Below are 18,960 nucleotides of genomic sequence, written 5' to 3'. Positions count from 1 at the left end.
TTCGAAACTGTTAGATCATAAAATATTTGTTTAAAATATAATAAAACATGTATAAAATTATTATAAATATTATATATAAAACTTTTTTAAATATTTGATTGTACTGAGTAATTTTTCTTTCCAAATTTATCTTTTCCAGTGATAATTTGTACTCGTAAAACAACTTAGATTAATATATATTGTAGACTCAACCGTCAAGAACTTTCTTCTTTTCAGAAATCAATTTATGAATTATTTTAGCTTACAATATTATACAATTAGTGATAGAGAAATTAGTAACTTTGGGATAGGACACTAGTCACTTCCAATAAAAGAATACTATCCTACTTTTATTTGGACCAATATCACCTATCATTTAACAATATTCAAATTTAAAATAAGACTTGCGGCAAAACTAAACCGCGTCATAATTCAAGACTTGTGTATTCAACGGAGAGGATTGGTTGTAAAAGAAAATTAAAACAAATTGTTTGAACATTTATTAAAATAGTATAATATGATCTGGCACAATACAAAGAGATAACAATTATAGAGTTTCATTTGATCAAACATCAGTATCTGTAAAAAAGTTACATTTTTATTTTGTAATTGTAACCAGTAATGGAGTCCTATTAATAATGAACGCTTTCATTATTTGGCAAACACAGTTATACAATAATTATGGAGAAAATTAGAAAAGTAGTACCTTTAATAAATGTATAAAATATGTTCTGCAATATACAAAATATTAAAAGCGCCACTTTTGGAAGTAGGGACTTTCAAATTCTGAGATTTAAACTTAAAATAGGTAAAAAAATTAATAAACCTTTTCAACACGCCATTTTTGTCAGATATTAAAATTAAATCCTTGCTATCGTGGATGGAAGGAGACCAGAAGTGGAGTCGTGGTGTACATCACCACCTTTAGCTCGTACTCTATATCGGACAGTTTAGTGTGTGACGTCACTCTTAGGCGTCTCAGGATATGGACCAGGGCTGTCTTCAGAAGCATCATCGCATATATCTTACCTGAGAACACGTCAGTACTATCGTCTGTTAGGTGAACGTAATCAATAATATATTAAAACAGCGATTTCTCTGAATATTAAGGAATGGAAAATTGATTACAATGAATCATACTTTACGTCCTAATGCCTCTAGTTATTTTCTATTACTGTATGTAATTAAGTTCTAACTATATAAATGTTGTTTAAAATTAGTAAAATCCACCAAGTTACACTATAGGCTGGAAAATGTCATTTATATCTGGCTTACCGCACTATATTTTGATAACAAACTTACATCTAGACGTCAGATGAATTTTAACTTCTAAATATGCAACATCGAGTTCAATGAATGTTATCTCACGGGATTTTGGAAAATTCTTAAACAAGTTAAGTACAATCATATGACATGTTAACATGTGATATAGTAGTCTACTTTGCATCTTTTGAAAGATTTCATATGTAGGCTTTACATTTTGCATGAAACTACATTTCTACACGGACAAGAATGAGTTCGATGAAGGAATTTTCCGTGCATTTTCAAACTTGGACTTTGGCCTCATTGAAGGTTATTACTCAGTAGACTGTCACAAATATCCTTTTTGCGTAGTTCGGCCTCATTTTTTATACGCAACGCTTAGTAATAAAGTGTAACTATTAGAAAAGTGAGGAATATAATTGCCTTGCTCACAGAATAATTTTTTAAGGGATACGGCCCTTAGTGCTTTATCATTTTGTGTTATTTTATGAGTTCCTCACCTATGCAGTTACGAGGGCCAGCGCTGAACGGCAAGAAAGAGTAGTTGTGTCGTTCTTTTTGTTTGTCTGGAGAGAACCGTTCAGGCAGGAAAAGTTCAGGTTTTGGGAACTGCTCTTCGTTCCAACCCAGAGCATGGAGCATTATCACTACTCGACTACCAGCTGGCAATGTGCATCCGGCTGGAATGAAATAGTGCTTATAGTATAGTTGCAAAAACCTCATTGTATGGAAGTTAGAAACTAGTTAGGAACCATGAAAGTATCTATCTCTATCCAAATTACTGATCAATTAAGTCAATAATTAGTGTATGCTGCTACAAAAATAAAATAGTCCTTCCATCACTGTTGGAAGAAGTAGGTAGATTTTGTGACAAATCTTGTGATGTTTTAAAGGATTTTTCATGCAGTCAATATCTCGAAACAGTTCGAGACACTAAATATAATATAACAATTAAAACGTTTAAGAAACACTATAAGAATTACCGGACAGTTTTAGTTTTTTTCTCTACGTTTATAAAAAACCATTTGTAAATGATTTTTAGTTAAATGACCGCCATAATGTGAGGAATTTGCATACCAAGCTGGTAAAAGAACTTAGTCAAAGTATTTTAAAAATCGAATTTTTCACAATTTTTGAGCTGGTTTGAGCGTTCCTAATGCCAGTTCTTGGTGATAGAAAAGTTCTCATGTTACTAAAATGTAATAAAAATCTCTAAACCCGTTCGATAAACCAACACCTTTCATATTACAACATTTTTAGTAAATCTTATAAGCGTTCCTTGCGTACCAAGCTAGCGAACTACCTTACTTATTGTGATTCAATGATTATTGAAAAATTAAAGTAGTCTACTACCATCTATTCGAATATAATACGATGTAAATGAAGGTCTTTTGGCAGGTATTTTGTCTTCCGGTCATATGCGTTTAAATAACCATTAAATGCGTATGTGACAGATACGGCGAAATACAAAATAATTAAAACGTGAAAATTAATGGCTCTGTGGGTTATTGGTAGCGCACGCCCTTATGATTAGTTAGAAAAGAGGACATATCCGATCAACAAATCTTCAACTTACGTAACTTAGTATCTTTTGTGGCTTTCCTCATGATCCCAACTACGTTACCATGGAGTCTAAGGCTCTCTAGGATGACCTGACCAAGGTACGTCATACTGTTAACGTCACCAGCGGTAACGTCACGGTCCAAGTCTCCCATTACTTCCTGGATCTCCATGAATATCTTGTCCTAAACATGGGAGATAGAATGTAATTAGATACACTGATTTGATATCCATGAATATTTTGTTTAAACAAGAAAGCTATAATTTAATTATAAATATACTGGGGTGGTGATATTATGGTTCAGGTCTCCCATTACTTCTAGTACTACGACTAATATCTTGCCCTAAACATGAGAACTAGAATTTAATTATATATTCTGGGGTGATAATGTAATGGTCAAGGTTGGCCATTATTTACTGGACTAATATCTGGCCCTAAACATGAAAACTGGAATGTAATTAGATACTCTATGGCGGTGTTGTAATGACCAATGTATATTGGACCTCCTGGATCTCAACGAGTATCTTGAATTAAATATTAAAGCTTAGATGTAATTAGATATTTTGTGATTGTGAATTTATAGCCCATACCTCTCATTACTTCCTGGGTCTCCATGAATACCTTTTACTAAATGAGTTATAATGTAGATATATGTGATAGCGTAGCTCTTATTTTTTTATATATAGAATGTAACTTTGCAGTACAAATGAATTTTTGTCACGTATACACTAATTAATGTATTCTTCAATTTAAATACCCTGCAGTTAAGTCCATGATGTTTCATAAACGGATCTCCTGTACCTGATCTCTTTAAATCATTGGCGGTCTTACTAGGCTAATTTCTTTATTCTTAAATATATTTCGAGCTTCACAAGGCTTTTTCTATTTTCCACAAGTTTAATGTTTCCGCTATTTTTAATATTGCTTTTGAGTTCAATACCAAATGGATCATAAGTCACTATTTATCAAAGATAAATTTAACAATGCAACTCTGAACGGAATTATTTTAATTAATCTTTTATCATGAAAAGTAGAGAAGTGTATAAAGTAAGTATGTTTATAAAATAAAAGAATATTGCTGTAATTTTTTTTATACACTATGCGAAATTGATCATAATTTATGACAAATTCCATACCTTACCTGGATTTCCCGGTGGTGTCCCAAAGTAAAAATCAGTAGATTCAGACAAGAAACTACTGTGTCCGATGCCTAAAACAGAATATTTATTCTGATTATTTTGCTTCTGCTAATACACTCTATGTGTTCACGCTTCATAACACGTCTTGCAAATTTTAGATTGTAATATTTAATGTCTAGACCAAATTTTCAAAAAGTTATCTTCTTAAATATAAGCCACAATTTTCATGGCGATAATTTGCATAAATATAGCTTGCTACTTTCTTTCAAACTTCATAGTATGATTCTGGAAAATACACTCGTATCACCTACGCCCAAAATTCAGTAAAGCCTAATTGTCGTAATAGTATCATTTTGGACATTTGCTCATAGAAAAATTATTGTAAAAAACTACTTCAATTAGTTTTATCACATTAAGAATCTTAAAGCATTCTTTTAATTGGTTTGTTTAAAATTTACATAGTAACAGAATTTCAGACATTTGCCACAGTTATGCGGTGAAACATTCTTTAAGGTCTTTAAAACGTAAGGTTAGTTTGGACGAAAATTAATAAATAAAAAAGTGTGACTTTGAACACTTCAGTCTTACTAAAACATATCAGATGAACTGGACAGACTGGCTATAGAACAGCGTATTCTACATGTTAATTGGCATTATGAGTCGTCAGCGGGCACGCGTGAGTTGATGTTCATATTCCCGACCATTCAATTTCTTATCATCACAACCTTTCTAAATGATTAAACTGATTTTGCATGGAATTTATTGTTGTGATCGTATAAATTGAAGTTCATAAATGTAAATATAACCATTAAATCGTATATTTTATGTTATTTCTTCGTTTATTTTGGGGTAGTTACTAATACTGTCCGAGGAGTAATAATTGTTTAGTTCAAAAATATATAACATTCTCTGATAAAACATTTTATATTGCAAGTTATTAGAACCACCACTTATTTAAATTTATTTAATTAAAGAATATAAGATAGCACTATTGTTGTTATTTCATAAGGTATGAAGTAGAGCTTCGTTCATAAGCATTGCCTTCAAAATTATTAAGTTAGAACTTGACAAAATTATAGTTAAGTATTGATGAATATTTAGATTGACCACCTTTTGGTTTATGAAAAGGCATACAGTATTGATGATTTGAATTTATTAATCTGACGGTTGGAAGTATATTATAAACATATTCATAAAAGGAAAAAAGTGAGTAAATCATTGTTGTAAATTATTAAATAGCTAGATATAACCAATATATTGTAATAAGTATGCATGTGAAAAGAACAAGAAATTTCATTTTATTTCATTAGTTATGTTATCAGAAATAGTGTAGGATGAACATTTAAAGTACATAATTTGAATATTCGCCTTATTTGATTTTTTATTACTACAATTATGCATTCACGCATATTTTAACTTCTAGAAAGTTTACACCTTCCAGTTAACCTACACTGAATGCAGCAGAAACCGATCTCACATCCGAGCAACCATTTGGATGTCCAGGAGTGGCACATTACTAACCGCAAATGTATTGGGGTAGAAGGGTCAATCTATAGGTGTCTATTAGCCTGGACGTGAGGGACTGCTGTGCCTGCCCGCTTTGGCTTAAGAGCTGGCCTTCCCTTCTTCTAAGCTATTACGAGAGATATAGCCCGCTATCCCTCCTCATGTAAACTTGTCAAGAGACGGCCCCTAACCTCAACCCTACCTACTCTGAATATCCTCTCGTTCCGGAAGCAAGTGAAAATGCTTCAGCTTCTTGCCCTAAGTGAACAATAAAAAATTACATGCCTACAAAGTTTTATTCCATTAATTGTCATTATTTAATTGTATGCTTTAAAACTATTCACAAAATAAAATGTTTTGATAAAACAATTAAAAGATTTGATATTAATCAAACATTAACACTTTTTTTAATTTCGAAAAAGTGACTTTATTTACAAACTATATACTATATTATTAGTACGTCAATCATACATTAATGATTTGGTTTTAAAATAAATATTATCAGTCAGCCGTTTTATTGATATCTAGAGTCAGTATATGCAGATTGTCGGCAAAATTATTTTATTGGACTGTAAATTCTGATGTTTATACTTACACCTGCTATCATAGTAGTAACTTCATCCCTCCAATCATGGTCTTCCACTTTTAGTGGCAGATTATCAAACATTACATCCACCAAGTTTATTCCTGACAAGCCTGAAAATCAAACATGCATATATATGCGTAACTGTATATTTTTGACGTAGGGTACTTTAAAATTACTGTAATTTACTATGTTATTGTGCCTTTTTAAAAGTACACGTGTATTTATATACCAGGCTATACGCTGGTCAGAGTGGAACGATACGTGGTTGTCACACACCGAGTAACATCCTGGGCCGAAGAACGACTCCCATGGACCTATGTTCGATTCCTATATAGAGGTAATAGAAGTGGAATTTCACATATAATTTCAATCCTATAAATTAACTCATTCCAAATTTTCCGTGTATAAAGAAATCCACACACTAGTACAGCAATCTGCTATGGTCATGTTATGAGAGAGTCCACTAAACGCTTAATAACCTACTGGTACCCATACAGGACACGGTAGTATCATGTATTAATTGGGTTTTAGTCATCATGGCCGCATTATTCTCAGGCATATGTGAGTTATAATAGGGTTTAACAACGTTGTTAAACCCTCATGATCCTACTGGACACCCTGGTCATGATGTATAGACTATAAAAAGTGGGCTAGACTCCCTTCCCCTTCGCTCATCGTTCGGTAAGCTGACGTCACTACAGGCCGGCCTATAGTGCACGAATCTTTGTTTCACACCTTTATTAGTTGAATACGTTTTCAACGTGATTTTAGTCAAACTTTATTATGTATATTGATAATATAGTATGAGAGTATGGCTTAACGTTAATATTTTATATCAGAGAAAACCTTAACTTAGGCTTATAATAGAAACAAAACTTGTAAATGAACCGTTTACCTGTAATTCTTCAAAGCTTTAGATAATGTTTCCAATGATATAAAAAATAATAACGCAATAAATATTATTTAAATTTTTGTTTTAATTTCAGTGGCTAATAATGTAATTATAAAACATACACGTGACAACTTCTTCTTATGCTATCACACAGCTACACATTATCTCTCAAAACAAAAAAGGTTTTTCTTTTAGAAGTAAATTCAAATTACGTCTCAGATATTCTTTCAAACTTGGTTTTCGATATACTTTGATCTTTGACTATAAAAACTGATAATCTTCAACTAATAATCTATTTTTCTAGATTCCGACTTTGTTTGTTTTATTTTCCTAATCTTTCTTCTTTCAACTTCCAGCTTGAATAGAATTTAATCCTCATTGCAATCTTCGTAAAAATAAATCTACGTTTGAGGATGAAAGTGTTTTTTGGATTTTTTGTTAGATATTTTCTTGTTCCAACAGCTTTTTTTTAATCCCATTTTTAGCCAAGAAGTTATATAATAATATAACACAATTAAGGACACCAGTTATAAAGTGAATTTTAGAAGCCCAGCTTTTCAGAATGTACAATGATAAACTTAACATTGCTTACTTAGATAGCTTATTTTAAATGTTTTCGTTTAGTTTTTTCTTCGTTATTCCAAATATGTTAATGAAAATTTCCCTATAAATGACAATTCCAATCCCGTTCGTATGTTTTTGTTTTTAACGTTATTAACTTTTTTTCTTCTTCCAAATTTATTATTTTGTCAGATACTTTGAAATTGATCAATTTCATACCTATGTTTGTTATATTCCGTCTCAAAATCTACAGGTCGTGATAAACATCTTTCTGTTGGATTACTACACTAACTTGTTTTGAACTTTTAAGTAAATTCTTATCTATTCTTTATGTAGTTTCTGTTTTACTCTTTTGTCCCTCTCATTAAGTGAAAATTTACCCAAAAAAGAGGTAAAATTTGTAGAGAATAATATTTTATTTTTATTATTTTCAGTCCTTCTGCTAACAAAATCTGCTTTTAAATTTAGGACAAAATCTTACTCCATAAAGTGCGTTGAGCATACATGAGATGTGTTTGGATTGAAGGGCTTTTATCTTTTTCACATATCAGCCCAAATTATCCTCAAATCGTCGAATTTGGGAAAAGTTAAATAAGATTTAACTTCACTTAGTTGTTTTGTTGTCACATCGCTGTTTGGTTTTTGTTACACTCTGCTACAGCGCAACGGGTCCTAGGCATTATGGTATGTATGTAGTTTGTATAAAAAGCAATACAATCATAGCTGAATTTAATAATGAAGGAGAGAAACGTTAAAATTATAGTATTACTTATAGTATACTTTATTGAAACAGTTGAAAACAGGTAGGCCTATTAAATTGACCAAAACGTACTATAAAGGCTTACTGCTAGGTTATAAGTCACTAAATGTAAATATATAAAAAGGTGTTGCTGAAGTATTTACTACTATAGCACATATTAAAATGCCATTATGATCATACTGTCTATTTGCAAATAGATTTGCATCCCAATTTTATCGTTACCATCGTAGTTACCCATATGACGAAATTAAAAAAACCCCTGTTAACGCCCGGCCAAATCCCATGGAATAACATGAATCAAACTCGATTAAATGAAGCACCATACGAAGTATCAAGTTTACAGGTCCGTTCGATTTGTGGATGGACAATCAAATAGACAGACAGACAAAAATAAAATTTATCCATTCCCTCACCTGTATTAGGCTTCACTAACACTTAGCCAATTATGTGGGTAACATATTTTTAAATATCTGTTACACATAAATGTAGGTTAGTAGATTCCTTCTCCCTAAACACCTCCTTCCAATTTTAATCGCATTAAATCAGTTTACTAGTCTTGGCTTCTATTTTGTGAATTTATGTGGTTCAAAAACCCATTAATGGTACTTATCGCTTTCATATACAGGTAAAAATCCCGCAAAGACACTCAAAACTCACCTTATGAATCTTGATATTTTTGAGCCATTTTAAACAATAACAATAACTAACTATAAATAGATAATCCAATTGATAATCCTATGATTCTAGAATGCTCATAGTTCTCTTATAAATCGTTATTAATGAAGTGGTGACAAACAAACGATAAGACAGTAAATAGTGCTTTTTTGATTCCAGAATGTTAACAGTTCTCTTATAAATCGTTAGTAATGAAGTGGTGAGAAACAAACGATAAGACAGTAAATAGTGCTTTGATTCGAGAATGTTTATAATTCTCTCATAAATTGTTAGTAATGCAGTGGTGACATACAAACGACTACTCACGGGCATTACCCAGATTTTGATCTGGAATTATTTCCTTTCGAATAGCTTCCTCTTCTTTCCATCCCTATGAGAAGAATTATTATTTTTATTTATTTATTTATTTATATATATATATATATGTGTGTGTGTGTGTGTGTGTGTGTGTGTGTGTGTGTGTGTGTGTGTGTGTGTGTGTGTGTGTGTGTGTGTGTGTGTGTGTGTGTGTGTGTGTGTGTGTGTGTGTGTGTGTGTGTGTGTACATAAAAACAAACCGCTATGTATGTAAATTAAACACAATGCTATATATTTAATTATAAGTATAGGCGAGTTGAGTGGGGTACATCTAGCTGTTGATATGTTGTGTATTTGTATTAATAATTAGTTTTTCAATTACAGGGGGATATTGAAAAATCAAGACTTGAGAGAGTACGAGTACAATTAGGAGGCCGCACTAGTCCGCCGCCGGCCTCTCATATGAGACTCCGTTTTTAACTAAAGGCACGGGGATAAGGTGTATAATGAAAAATGTATTAAAAGTAACGTATATTAAGAAACATTTAAACTGAATATAAATAAAAACAAGTATTATTATCAAATAATAGTATCTTCTGAGGGAAACCTTTAGTATTTTTGACGGATTCTTTTTTATAATGCTGATTTAAACGTTAGCTCCATCTTTTAAAGCAGAGCCTGAATTGCGTGCCCTGCAGATCATCAGCATAAACTACTACAGATCATTTTATAACACTACTAGCTTATCCATCGATACGGTCTATAATTTTAATATGTTTACAGACTTATCAATAACTTCTTGAAAATGCACGTAGAACAATATAAATTAGACGAATATATTTGACAAAAATTCATCAAACTATGGTTTGTTTAGAAACTAATTTAATCTATCGCATTTCAAAAATAAGAATTTCGTTACTAGAGCTTGGAATGGTTGAGTTGTCTTTGAGGTAAATTTGGGATTATATAAACTAATTTTTGTGTTCTGTATATTTGTTATTATATGATGTACGAGTATTACATATTTATTAATAAAACAATGATTATATACATTATGCTGTATTTATTCAGCGTAAATACTTCTACACTGAAGTTGGTTATAGGTTCATCGATCGCATGCAGTATCCACACAAAAAATCACTAAAATGCTTTACAGCATGAAGTAAAACTAGGTATAATTTACTTAATTTTTAGTAGCCTATATCAGATTATTATTTGTTTTTTTTAGTTACAGAACTTTTTCTGCTTTGTGGAGTCAATTCTAGCTCAACATAATTTCTCTGTTCAAATATTGATACTGTCTCAAAAACTGTTCTAGATTATTTAATTCTTATATGACATACAATTTACAATCAACTTACGTTTCCACACATTCTAGATTTACACTCCAAATTACGATCACAGATAAGAAAATTTTACTTTTTGAGAAATTTTTGTAACGAATAATTATTAAGAACACTATATTTTGCCCTTATTAATTCAAGATTACAATACACCTTGCCATGGTGGGGTGGAACATACAAAACTTTAATTGGCAAGTTAAGAATGACTCAAAATTACTTCTTACGTATAATCTTAAAAAAATCTAAAATAACACATTCCTTTCCATTATACCAACATTTAAAAATTCTACCCATTCAGCACATATTAATTTTTAAAGTCTTGAGATTGTTTTTTATTAGAAGCGGAAATAGAGAAAATATTATGCCTAACCACCCACATAGTACAAGAAGTTGTGTAAATAATTGTTTCAAACTGCCTAAAGTTAATAAATCTATTTTCCGACATTCCTTTCAATATTTGGGACCCAAATATTTTAATAAACTACCATTACAATTCAAGAGTACGAAAAACCTCAATCTTTTTTTTAAGCAAACAATCACTTGGCTTTCTTCTCAGCAGGATGTAGAATATTTTAACAATGTATTAGTTTAAATATAGTGTTCATTTTCACAATATAAAGTATAATATGTATGTGCGAGTATGTATGTATGTATGCGTAAGTATATATGTGGATGTATATGTATGCATGTGTGTGTGCCTATTTATGCATAATTTTGTCATTTTGGTTACTTTTTCTCTTTCTAGTATTTAAAAAATAATTTATACTATTTATTTTAACTAATATATATATATAATATATATATATATATATATATATAAAAGGCGAGAAATATACTGGCTACTTTAACCAGTAGTGTGGTCAGTTGTAAAAATAAAGAATATAGTTTTAAACATGTGAATCAGAGTCTAGCATTATAATAACTTTACTTAATAACTTTTTTTTTACCCTCAGATGTTGCGGTTGGCGAAATACTAAGTAAAGTTATTATAATGCTAGACTCTGATTCACATGTTTAAAACTATATTCTTTATTTTTACAACTGGCCACACTACTGGTTAAAGTAGCCAGTATATTTCTCGCCTTTTTCATGCATGTATTTATGTAATTATTTATGAGAAATAAAATTCATTTATTCAATTTTGATATTATTATTTTAAAAATTAAAGTAAAGTGGGAGTTGTTTGGTAATGAGGAAACTGGACGTTAATATACGTAATACGACCAGATCTACTTCAACATACCTGATTGATTGCGTTCAAACATTTGTAAATAATGTTGCGAGCCTTCTTCAGCTCCTTCCAATAGACCAAGTTAAACAGCCAGTCCACGTGTAACCAAACCTTGAACACTCTTAAGATGAATATCCTGCCTATACTAACAGAAGGAAATGCGTGTCATTTAGTCATAGTGTGTGTGTAATGAGTAATAAAGAACATTGGGTATCATTGCTAAACTTAAACTATAACGTCTACTTACCTATCAAGTATGTATTTTATGTCCGTCTTTGTTTCATCAGAAATGGGGTTTCTTGAAATTACCGTCCCTGTAACGATACATGAAACAGAGTCACTGATTGCAGTGCATGGTTTATGCTCTTAGCATATACATTGGCCAAGCAAAGCTGTGACAACTATAACCAATGGCCGTCTCAGTACGAGATCGTAAAGGCCAGAGGGCAGAGGCGTATAATATATCATAATCTGCATATTAAAAGACTCGTATCTAGAAGTATTTGGGAATACCTCTTCTTCTTGGAGTGCTGCTTGATCGAATAATGGCAACATAATCAGTTGGGTCGAGACACAGCATAGTGGTTAATTAATAAATTTAAACTTAAAATAATACTTACTTATGCTAGCATCCAAGGCCATGTCAAATATGTCATCTGTGCGATCTGAAGGTGAGGAGCTGACAGAGAACCGTTCTGTTAACTTCCAACCCACGTCATTGAAGACCGGAAGGAAGTGCTCCACATTAGAAGGATGCAGCACGGGGTTTATCAGCTTCCGGTACCTCTTCCAAGTGTGAACTGTAATACAAGCGTAATTTATTGTAAACATCTGTGTTCCAGTCCAAAATAGCAATAAATACTACCGTTCTTTGTATCTCCTATTTAATATAGTCCTTAACTAATAAAATCAATTATCGTTCAGCGTTTAAAGAGCAAAAGCTTATACTCCTTTTTAAATTATATCATAATTTTTGAAAGAGCAATCTTTTTATCTATTAGGATTTTGCTATTGCGGTAAACATCCATTAAAATCAGAAATAGTACCTAAATAGCTTAGTTTTTTTAACTAAAGACCTATTGATAGTGAATGAGTTCAGTCTATCAAAATAAATTTAAAACATTTTTAACAATGAGATAAGCTTACCCGGAGCCGGAAGAAGACTATTGCCCAAAAATGTTTTGAACAGTGAGTAAACACTGTCTCTTTCCAGTGTACTAGAGCTGTTTAAAATAACCTGAAAAAGAAGTAGTGTAATTAGTATTTATTCGGTTTTAACTATGTATCTTATAATAGAAAAAATTGGTATGAAAGAGGGTGGAATTATAGATCGCGTGATTTCAGAGATCGTGAGAACGCAAGTAACTAATTTTCCAATATTAATTAAAAAGGGTTTATTTATTCATGCAGCAAATGTATATTAAACTCGAATAAGTACAGTTCAAACCTGTTATTCTCTACCGGGTCCAGGGTCTTGTTTAATCACCTGAGTGTGTATAATCAATAGTACTCAACAGTGAAAACCCCTAATACCCGACGTCCACGGACATGTCGAAATGTTGTAATTCCAAATGATCAATATGAAGGACCATATCTTTGACAATAGGAAACTTTAATTTTGCCTTTGCTTTCTGATTTCCTATTTTGCCTTCAAAGATTTTTTGAAATATAAGTAGGAGCTACCGCACTTAAATGGTAAACAGGGATCGAAACGTTATGTTTTGAGAGGCCTACCTGGGCATCCGCTGGGTGTACTGCTATGAAAAGAGGAACTGGGCCGATCCAAATGCAGAAAATGCCTTTGAACGCTGTTGTTGTTTTCAGTAAATTTTTTGTCACATCTGAAATCAGATAAAAGGCTTATTAAATACAATTATTAGGTCAACTGAAAAATTAGGGCGATTAAGATAACGTTACTGTCTTAAATAACGAATCAGTTCCGGTGAGATGGTAGATAAATTAGACTCGGGCGGAGTTCAAACTTTAAAATTCTCCCCCGGTCTGTAGCACTTTTTATCAATACTGGCCATCTCATACTATACTCGTTCTTTAAGTTTTCTGTGTAGAACAAATTATTTGCAAAGCACAGGTAAAAAGTGGCCACTCCTTATACAAAGTTTAATGTGTTTTAACTCGTTTCCTTCCGCCTCATATCCTTACCTTTCTCGTTGTCATTTTCTCAGGTTGATGAAACATTGGAGTAAGGTCATTCTCCTAACAACAGGGTCTGAGCAATTATGCGATCTGCGCAGTGTGAGTTCTTTAAATTATTTCCAATTTTGTGCCTGTAGGAATATTTCCGGTCCTAATATATTATATTTCTAGTAACTTAGATTTGCTGAACCGATAAAGAATTATACAATATGTAGGTCTAAAAAACCTACATCAATGTCGATTTACTCTAAAAATAAAATGTGTTTATAATGTTTAAATAAAATTCCACCTAGCCTCCAAATCTCAAATCCCAAATATGCTTAAAATAACATTCCCAGAAGGTTATGTTGGGCTTTGCCGCACTTAGTATATGGCATTTATTCAAAAGACTCCTGAATCTGACTCCTCCTGATGTTCCATCGTTTATGGATTTGGGGTGAAAACAACCCAAAACTCGGAACAATGGAATTGGGGTGAAAACAACCCACAACTCGGAACAATGAAGAGGGTGTTATGCAAACTTCCTTAATAAGTAAATGGAAAAATAGTTAAAGTAAAAGTAATTCAAATTCTGTTTTCGGAAAAAATCTATAAACGCTCAGTTTACTGAAAATACTACTTGTGTCCTTGTTTGCTAAAACCTTCGATTGGAATTGCCTACAGCCGCCATCGATACATTTCTCATCGATGACAATCGTATCTACAATAAATTACGCGATGAGATTCGTATGGGTGAAAATCGGTACACGACGCCCTATATTATGTGGCAAGTTGTGATATGAGTGAGTTTGTTATGTCTCAGTCCAATATGTTGGAATAGATCATGTCGGAGAACCTTCAAAACAATTGGTTTGTCTTCAATGGACAAAGAGCAACAGTTGCATCTGCCCCTGTGTGATCCTCATCCAGTGAGAGAGGAAAGAATCTATGACATAGCCAGTTACAAAAACAACTTGTACGTTCTTCCCGTGCTAGATTCATTCAGCACTAGCTTAATTTTGTTTTCTAATACTACTCTAGATGAGTTGGTGATACAGTGTACTGCAACTTGACTAAGATTTTATCTATCGTCCCTCTTCACCAGTGAACCAATCCACCAAACAATTTTCGTACATTTGACATCATGAAACGAACATGTAAGACTAAAATACATGTTCATACAAGAACAATTAAAAAGAACGCTTTGGAAGACCCTAAACCGTACAGTCTTAGAGTTGTCACACATCCTTTAAATGTATAATCAAACTAAGGTTATTGAAAGACATTGGAAGAATTTTTCGAGGCCCGATAAGGTATCTGGGGTCGTAGCCCCTAGATAACTAAAGGCAAGTAATATGAATAGAGACATCTACTTTTTCAATTTCTTTTTCTATAAACTGATAAAAAACAATAAAATAATTATTTTTAACCCTTTCTATGAAATTATATTAATTATTATTCTTCCTCTTGGAAATCACTCAATATCTTTCAAATTTGTATAATTTCCTCTATAATAAAGGAATGAGTTGTTCTTAGTTGTCTTTTTAGTAGGATAAATGATTCACTTCATTCTTTCACGCTTCCACACACTCTATCAGCCAGTCTCAAGTAGAACATTTAAGAGTTTTACAAACTGTCGTACTGCATTGCGCACAGCAGATGGTATATGATCGGTATTTAGAACAATAATCACATTTTTTAAGTACTCATACTAAATTATTGGCAACTAAACACATTTAAACGATGGTTCTGATCTTACAGCCATCTCTGTCTGAAATATAGATAGGTAAGACTAAATTTATAAAATTATTCTAAACCCCTAACAGATTAATCATAGTTCCCATAGACTGATAAGGCACTTACTAACGATGTCACCAAAGAAGAGGAGTGCGTTGCCGATGATGGGCAGGGTGGGAGGACACGGTAGTTTGGCAGCGGTTGCGAGAACATGTCTGTACTGCCATCTGAACCGCAAGTACATTGTCAACAGGAGTACACAGACAGCGTAGAGTAGAACCAGGAGAACTGACATTGCCGAAACTGTACTGCTGCCGGAGCTGCTAGGAGGTATGAACAAAATATATTGAATTACTAAGTGCACCTAACTGAAAAATATATATAAACCCATTCTGCCGAGACAATAGAAGCTCGGTCACCACCACACGGTGGTTTAATGTACTCGTGCCGTACCTTGTGTGCCTGCAACCTTATATCTTGGCTTGTTTACATTGTCTTAAACAATATATACTACCATATCAAACCATCGGGACTTTAGAAGCTCGCTCACCATCACATCGTGGTTCAATGTAGTCGGGCCGTACCGTGTATGTCTACCTCCACTTATATCTTGGCTTGTTTATATTTCTTTAGACTATATAAACCTGTTTACATAAATATTTAATTAAAATGTAGTTTTCTGTAATGATGTAAGTAACAGAGATAGTGGTAAAATTACGTTTTGTGCCAGCTCTATATGGTTTTATCACTGGTACGGAATCAAAGATATTATGAAATATAAATCCGATTTACAAATAATGATTGGATATGCATTGAATGCAGACATTTTGTACGTATATGCAGACAGCAGTGCTACCTGAGCTACATCAACAATACCACAAACAAAGAGTTCGAAATGGGCTTAATACTAATTATTACAGTGGGTAATAATAAAACCATCTATTAAAACTAATAATTATTTATTTTGTGTTAAAATATAATAAAATAATAAACTTATTTCATTTCATCTTAAATCAAGTTGTTATTTTACTACATCCGTTGATCTTATAATAGCCAGCTAGAAATGTGTTGACACTGGTGTAGTTTTATAGTAGTTATATACAACATTTGATTTCGTGTGAATCAAATCAGGTCATTATACCGAATTTGGTGATCATACAGTAGGTTTCCTTAAGATATGTCGGCACTGGTGTAAATTTATAAAAATGTTAATGTGAGCGTGTAAATTAGGCTCTATTTTAAATCGTTTAATTTTAAATTAGGTTTTAATGGCTATTTTGGCATTAGTACAGTTTTTTAATAACTTACAAGTCTTGCAATCACATTAATTGTTTTTGTGATAACAGTTCATAATTTAATATATTTTGCTATTAGGGTAGAGTGGCATAAGCCAAATCTATATAGTCCCATTTGGTCCACTTTACTAAACTCCAAGTAAGTTATGGGCTTGCTTAAGACAATGAAATGTTCTCGGTGGTAATAAAAATGGAAAATTCTAAAAAATTTAAAGATATAAGATTAATAATTCTTTTTAGAAATGGGAAATGAATGAACAGTTCACGAAACCGTGATAAATTATTTTTAAAATGAAGTGAGAACTTTATCTGTCAAATACTTTGACATGATCGCGATTTTGCCAGAATCAGTGCATGATATTAAAACCGTCATGAATAATTTTTAAATTGAAGCAGTTGGCATGAAGCCATCATGCACCTGGTGAATGAATCATTGTTAAGTGGAAAATTTCCAATGGAAAACTAGTATTTGTTTGTTCACTACCGAAGGTGACTACCCCTAAAAGTGTCGAAGGAAAAAAAGGAATGTCGGAAAATAGCTGTATTAACTTTAGGCAGTTTGAAACATTTACATCAGTTACGACCAACAGCAATATTGGCATGTCAGATTTTGGAAAAGACTTATCCTTGTACCTAATAGTTCTTTACATGAAGCATGAAAAAATATTGCCAAACAGGTAATCTAGGTTAATAATAATCCATAGCACATGCAATGCCATAGTAAACATTTTTAATTAATGAAAAACACGTGGGAAAATATTTATCTTTGGTGATACTGGATTATTTGCAGGCTTTGACTCTATATATCATAAATTTCTAACTGGCAAAATTTATTTCTATGTTTTTGGCAAACATTCTATTTATAGGGTCACGTTCTGTTAAGAAGACAGATTACAGGTTGCTAGGTTGGATTGAGCCGCACTAGCATAACATCGTGGAGTTCCTCAAGGAAACTGCCTAGGTCCAATGTTATTAATTATTATGTACACCTCTGAAACGTGTACGTAATGTGCATAATGAAACGTGTTATGAGATTACACAAGGAAATTTCTCTAAATATAATAGAATTCCGCAGTAGAAAAGTATTTGTGACCTATCCTTGTTGCGTACACTTCACTATGCCAATACATTCTCGGCTTCAATGTGGAATAATTTGAGAGGAGAATTATTGGAATACCAAATACAGAAGCTAAGAGTCACATAAAACTACGAACTGTTTACGAGTCGTTATGGCTAAATGGAAATGATATATTTTACAAGAGATAAGGCATTTTCATACGAGAAGTGGTATTCAACTACCAAAGATCTCTTTTGCAAAACTAAAAATTCACACAATTTTCTTTTTTGGATTTCTAAAAATCAAGTTAAACGAGATCATGACAACAGTGGTTCTAAATATTCTAATATTGTAGCAAACTTATAAAAGACTATAAAGTAATAAAAATTCAACAATGAATTCATGGTTATTCATGATATAGAAATTGTATTTTATATCCAATCATAATGTAGCCCCTAAGAATAGAATAGAATAAACTTTATTTCTCATAAATATGCACACATTCCAACATATTCAATACAAATATACAACAAATATAAATGCAAACCACATACATAGCAAAATAATCCTGTGCATAGCACGCGATTACATAGTATATCAGTACTGGCTGACCTTGACACATTAACATTCATGCCACACATACATACATACATATACCGAGAAATAAAGTATTGGCCTCAAAGGCAAAGCCTGTTTTGAGGCATTTACATGATTCATAAAAATAAAAGAACTAGCAGTGATAGAACAACAATTATACATTTTCAAATATTATAACATAATCCTAAAACCCTCTTTCCAACAAAATTCAATTAGATTCATACTTGCAAGATAAAACAGATAAATCACACATACACTAATTATATAAAATAAACTATAAATTATAATCATCATTATGTCTACATCTATTTTAAACAAATACTATCCATTGTACAATTTCCTACACCC

The 18,960-nt window shown here is 32.2% G+C and overlaps 1 protein-coding gene across 1 annotated transcript in view; it reads right to left on the bottom strand.

The window, feature by feature from the left end:
• Positions 1 to 464: 464 nt before the first annotated feature.
• Positions 465 to 18,960, bottom strand: part of LOC124366756 (cytochrome P450 4c21-like) — a 41,688-nt gene continuing 23,192 nt past the window's right edge. Inside the window, exons 3-14 of the mRNA XM_046823357.1 lie at positions 15,790 to 15,890; positions 13,528 to 13,634; positions 12,940 to 13,030; positions 12,414 to 12,593; positions 12,041 to 12,107; positions 11,806 to 11,938; positions 9,229 to 9,292; positions 6,044 to 6,144; positions 3,945 to 4,013; positions 2,819 to 2,987; positions 1,743 to 1,922; positions 465 to 1,008 (exon numbers count right to left, since the gene is read on the bottom strand). Coding sequence (XP_046679313.1) covers positions 851 to 1,008; positions 1,743 to 1,922; positions 2,819 to 2,987; positions 3,945 to 4,013; positions 6,044 to 6,144; positions 9,229 to 9,292; positions 11,806 to 11,938; positions 12,041 to 12,107; positions 12,414 to 12,593; positions 12,940 to 13,030; positions 13,528 to 13,634; positions 15,790 to 15,890 — 1,420 coding nt within the window. The 3' untranslated portion in view covers positions 465 to 850. The remainder of the gene's footprint in view (positions 1,009 to 1,742; positions 1,923 to 2,818; positions 2,988 to 3,944; positions 4,014 to 6,043; positions 6,145 to 9,228; positions 9,293 to 11,805; positions 11,939 to 12,040; positions 12,108 to 12,413; positions 12,594 to 12,939; positions 13,031 to 13,527; positions 13,635 to 15,789; positions 15,891 to 18,960) is intronic.

This window comes from Homalodisca vitripennis, chromosome 7 (assembly GCF_021130785.1).
Source record: "Homalodisca vitripennis isolate AUS2020 chromosome 7, UT_GWSS_2.1, whole genome shotgun sequence".
In the NCBI taxonomy this organism is placed as follows: Eukaryota; Metazoa; Arthropoda; class Insecta; order Hemiptera; family Cicadellidae; genus Homalodisca; species Homalodisca vitripennis.
Note: the sequence above shows the minus strand (reverse complement) of the source record. Positions and strands in the feature narration are given on the sequence as shown.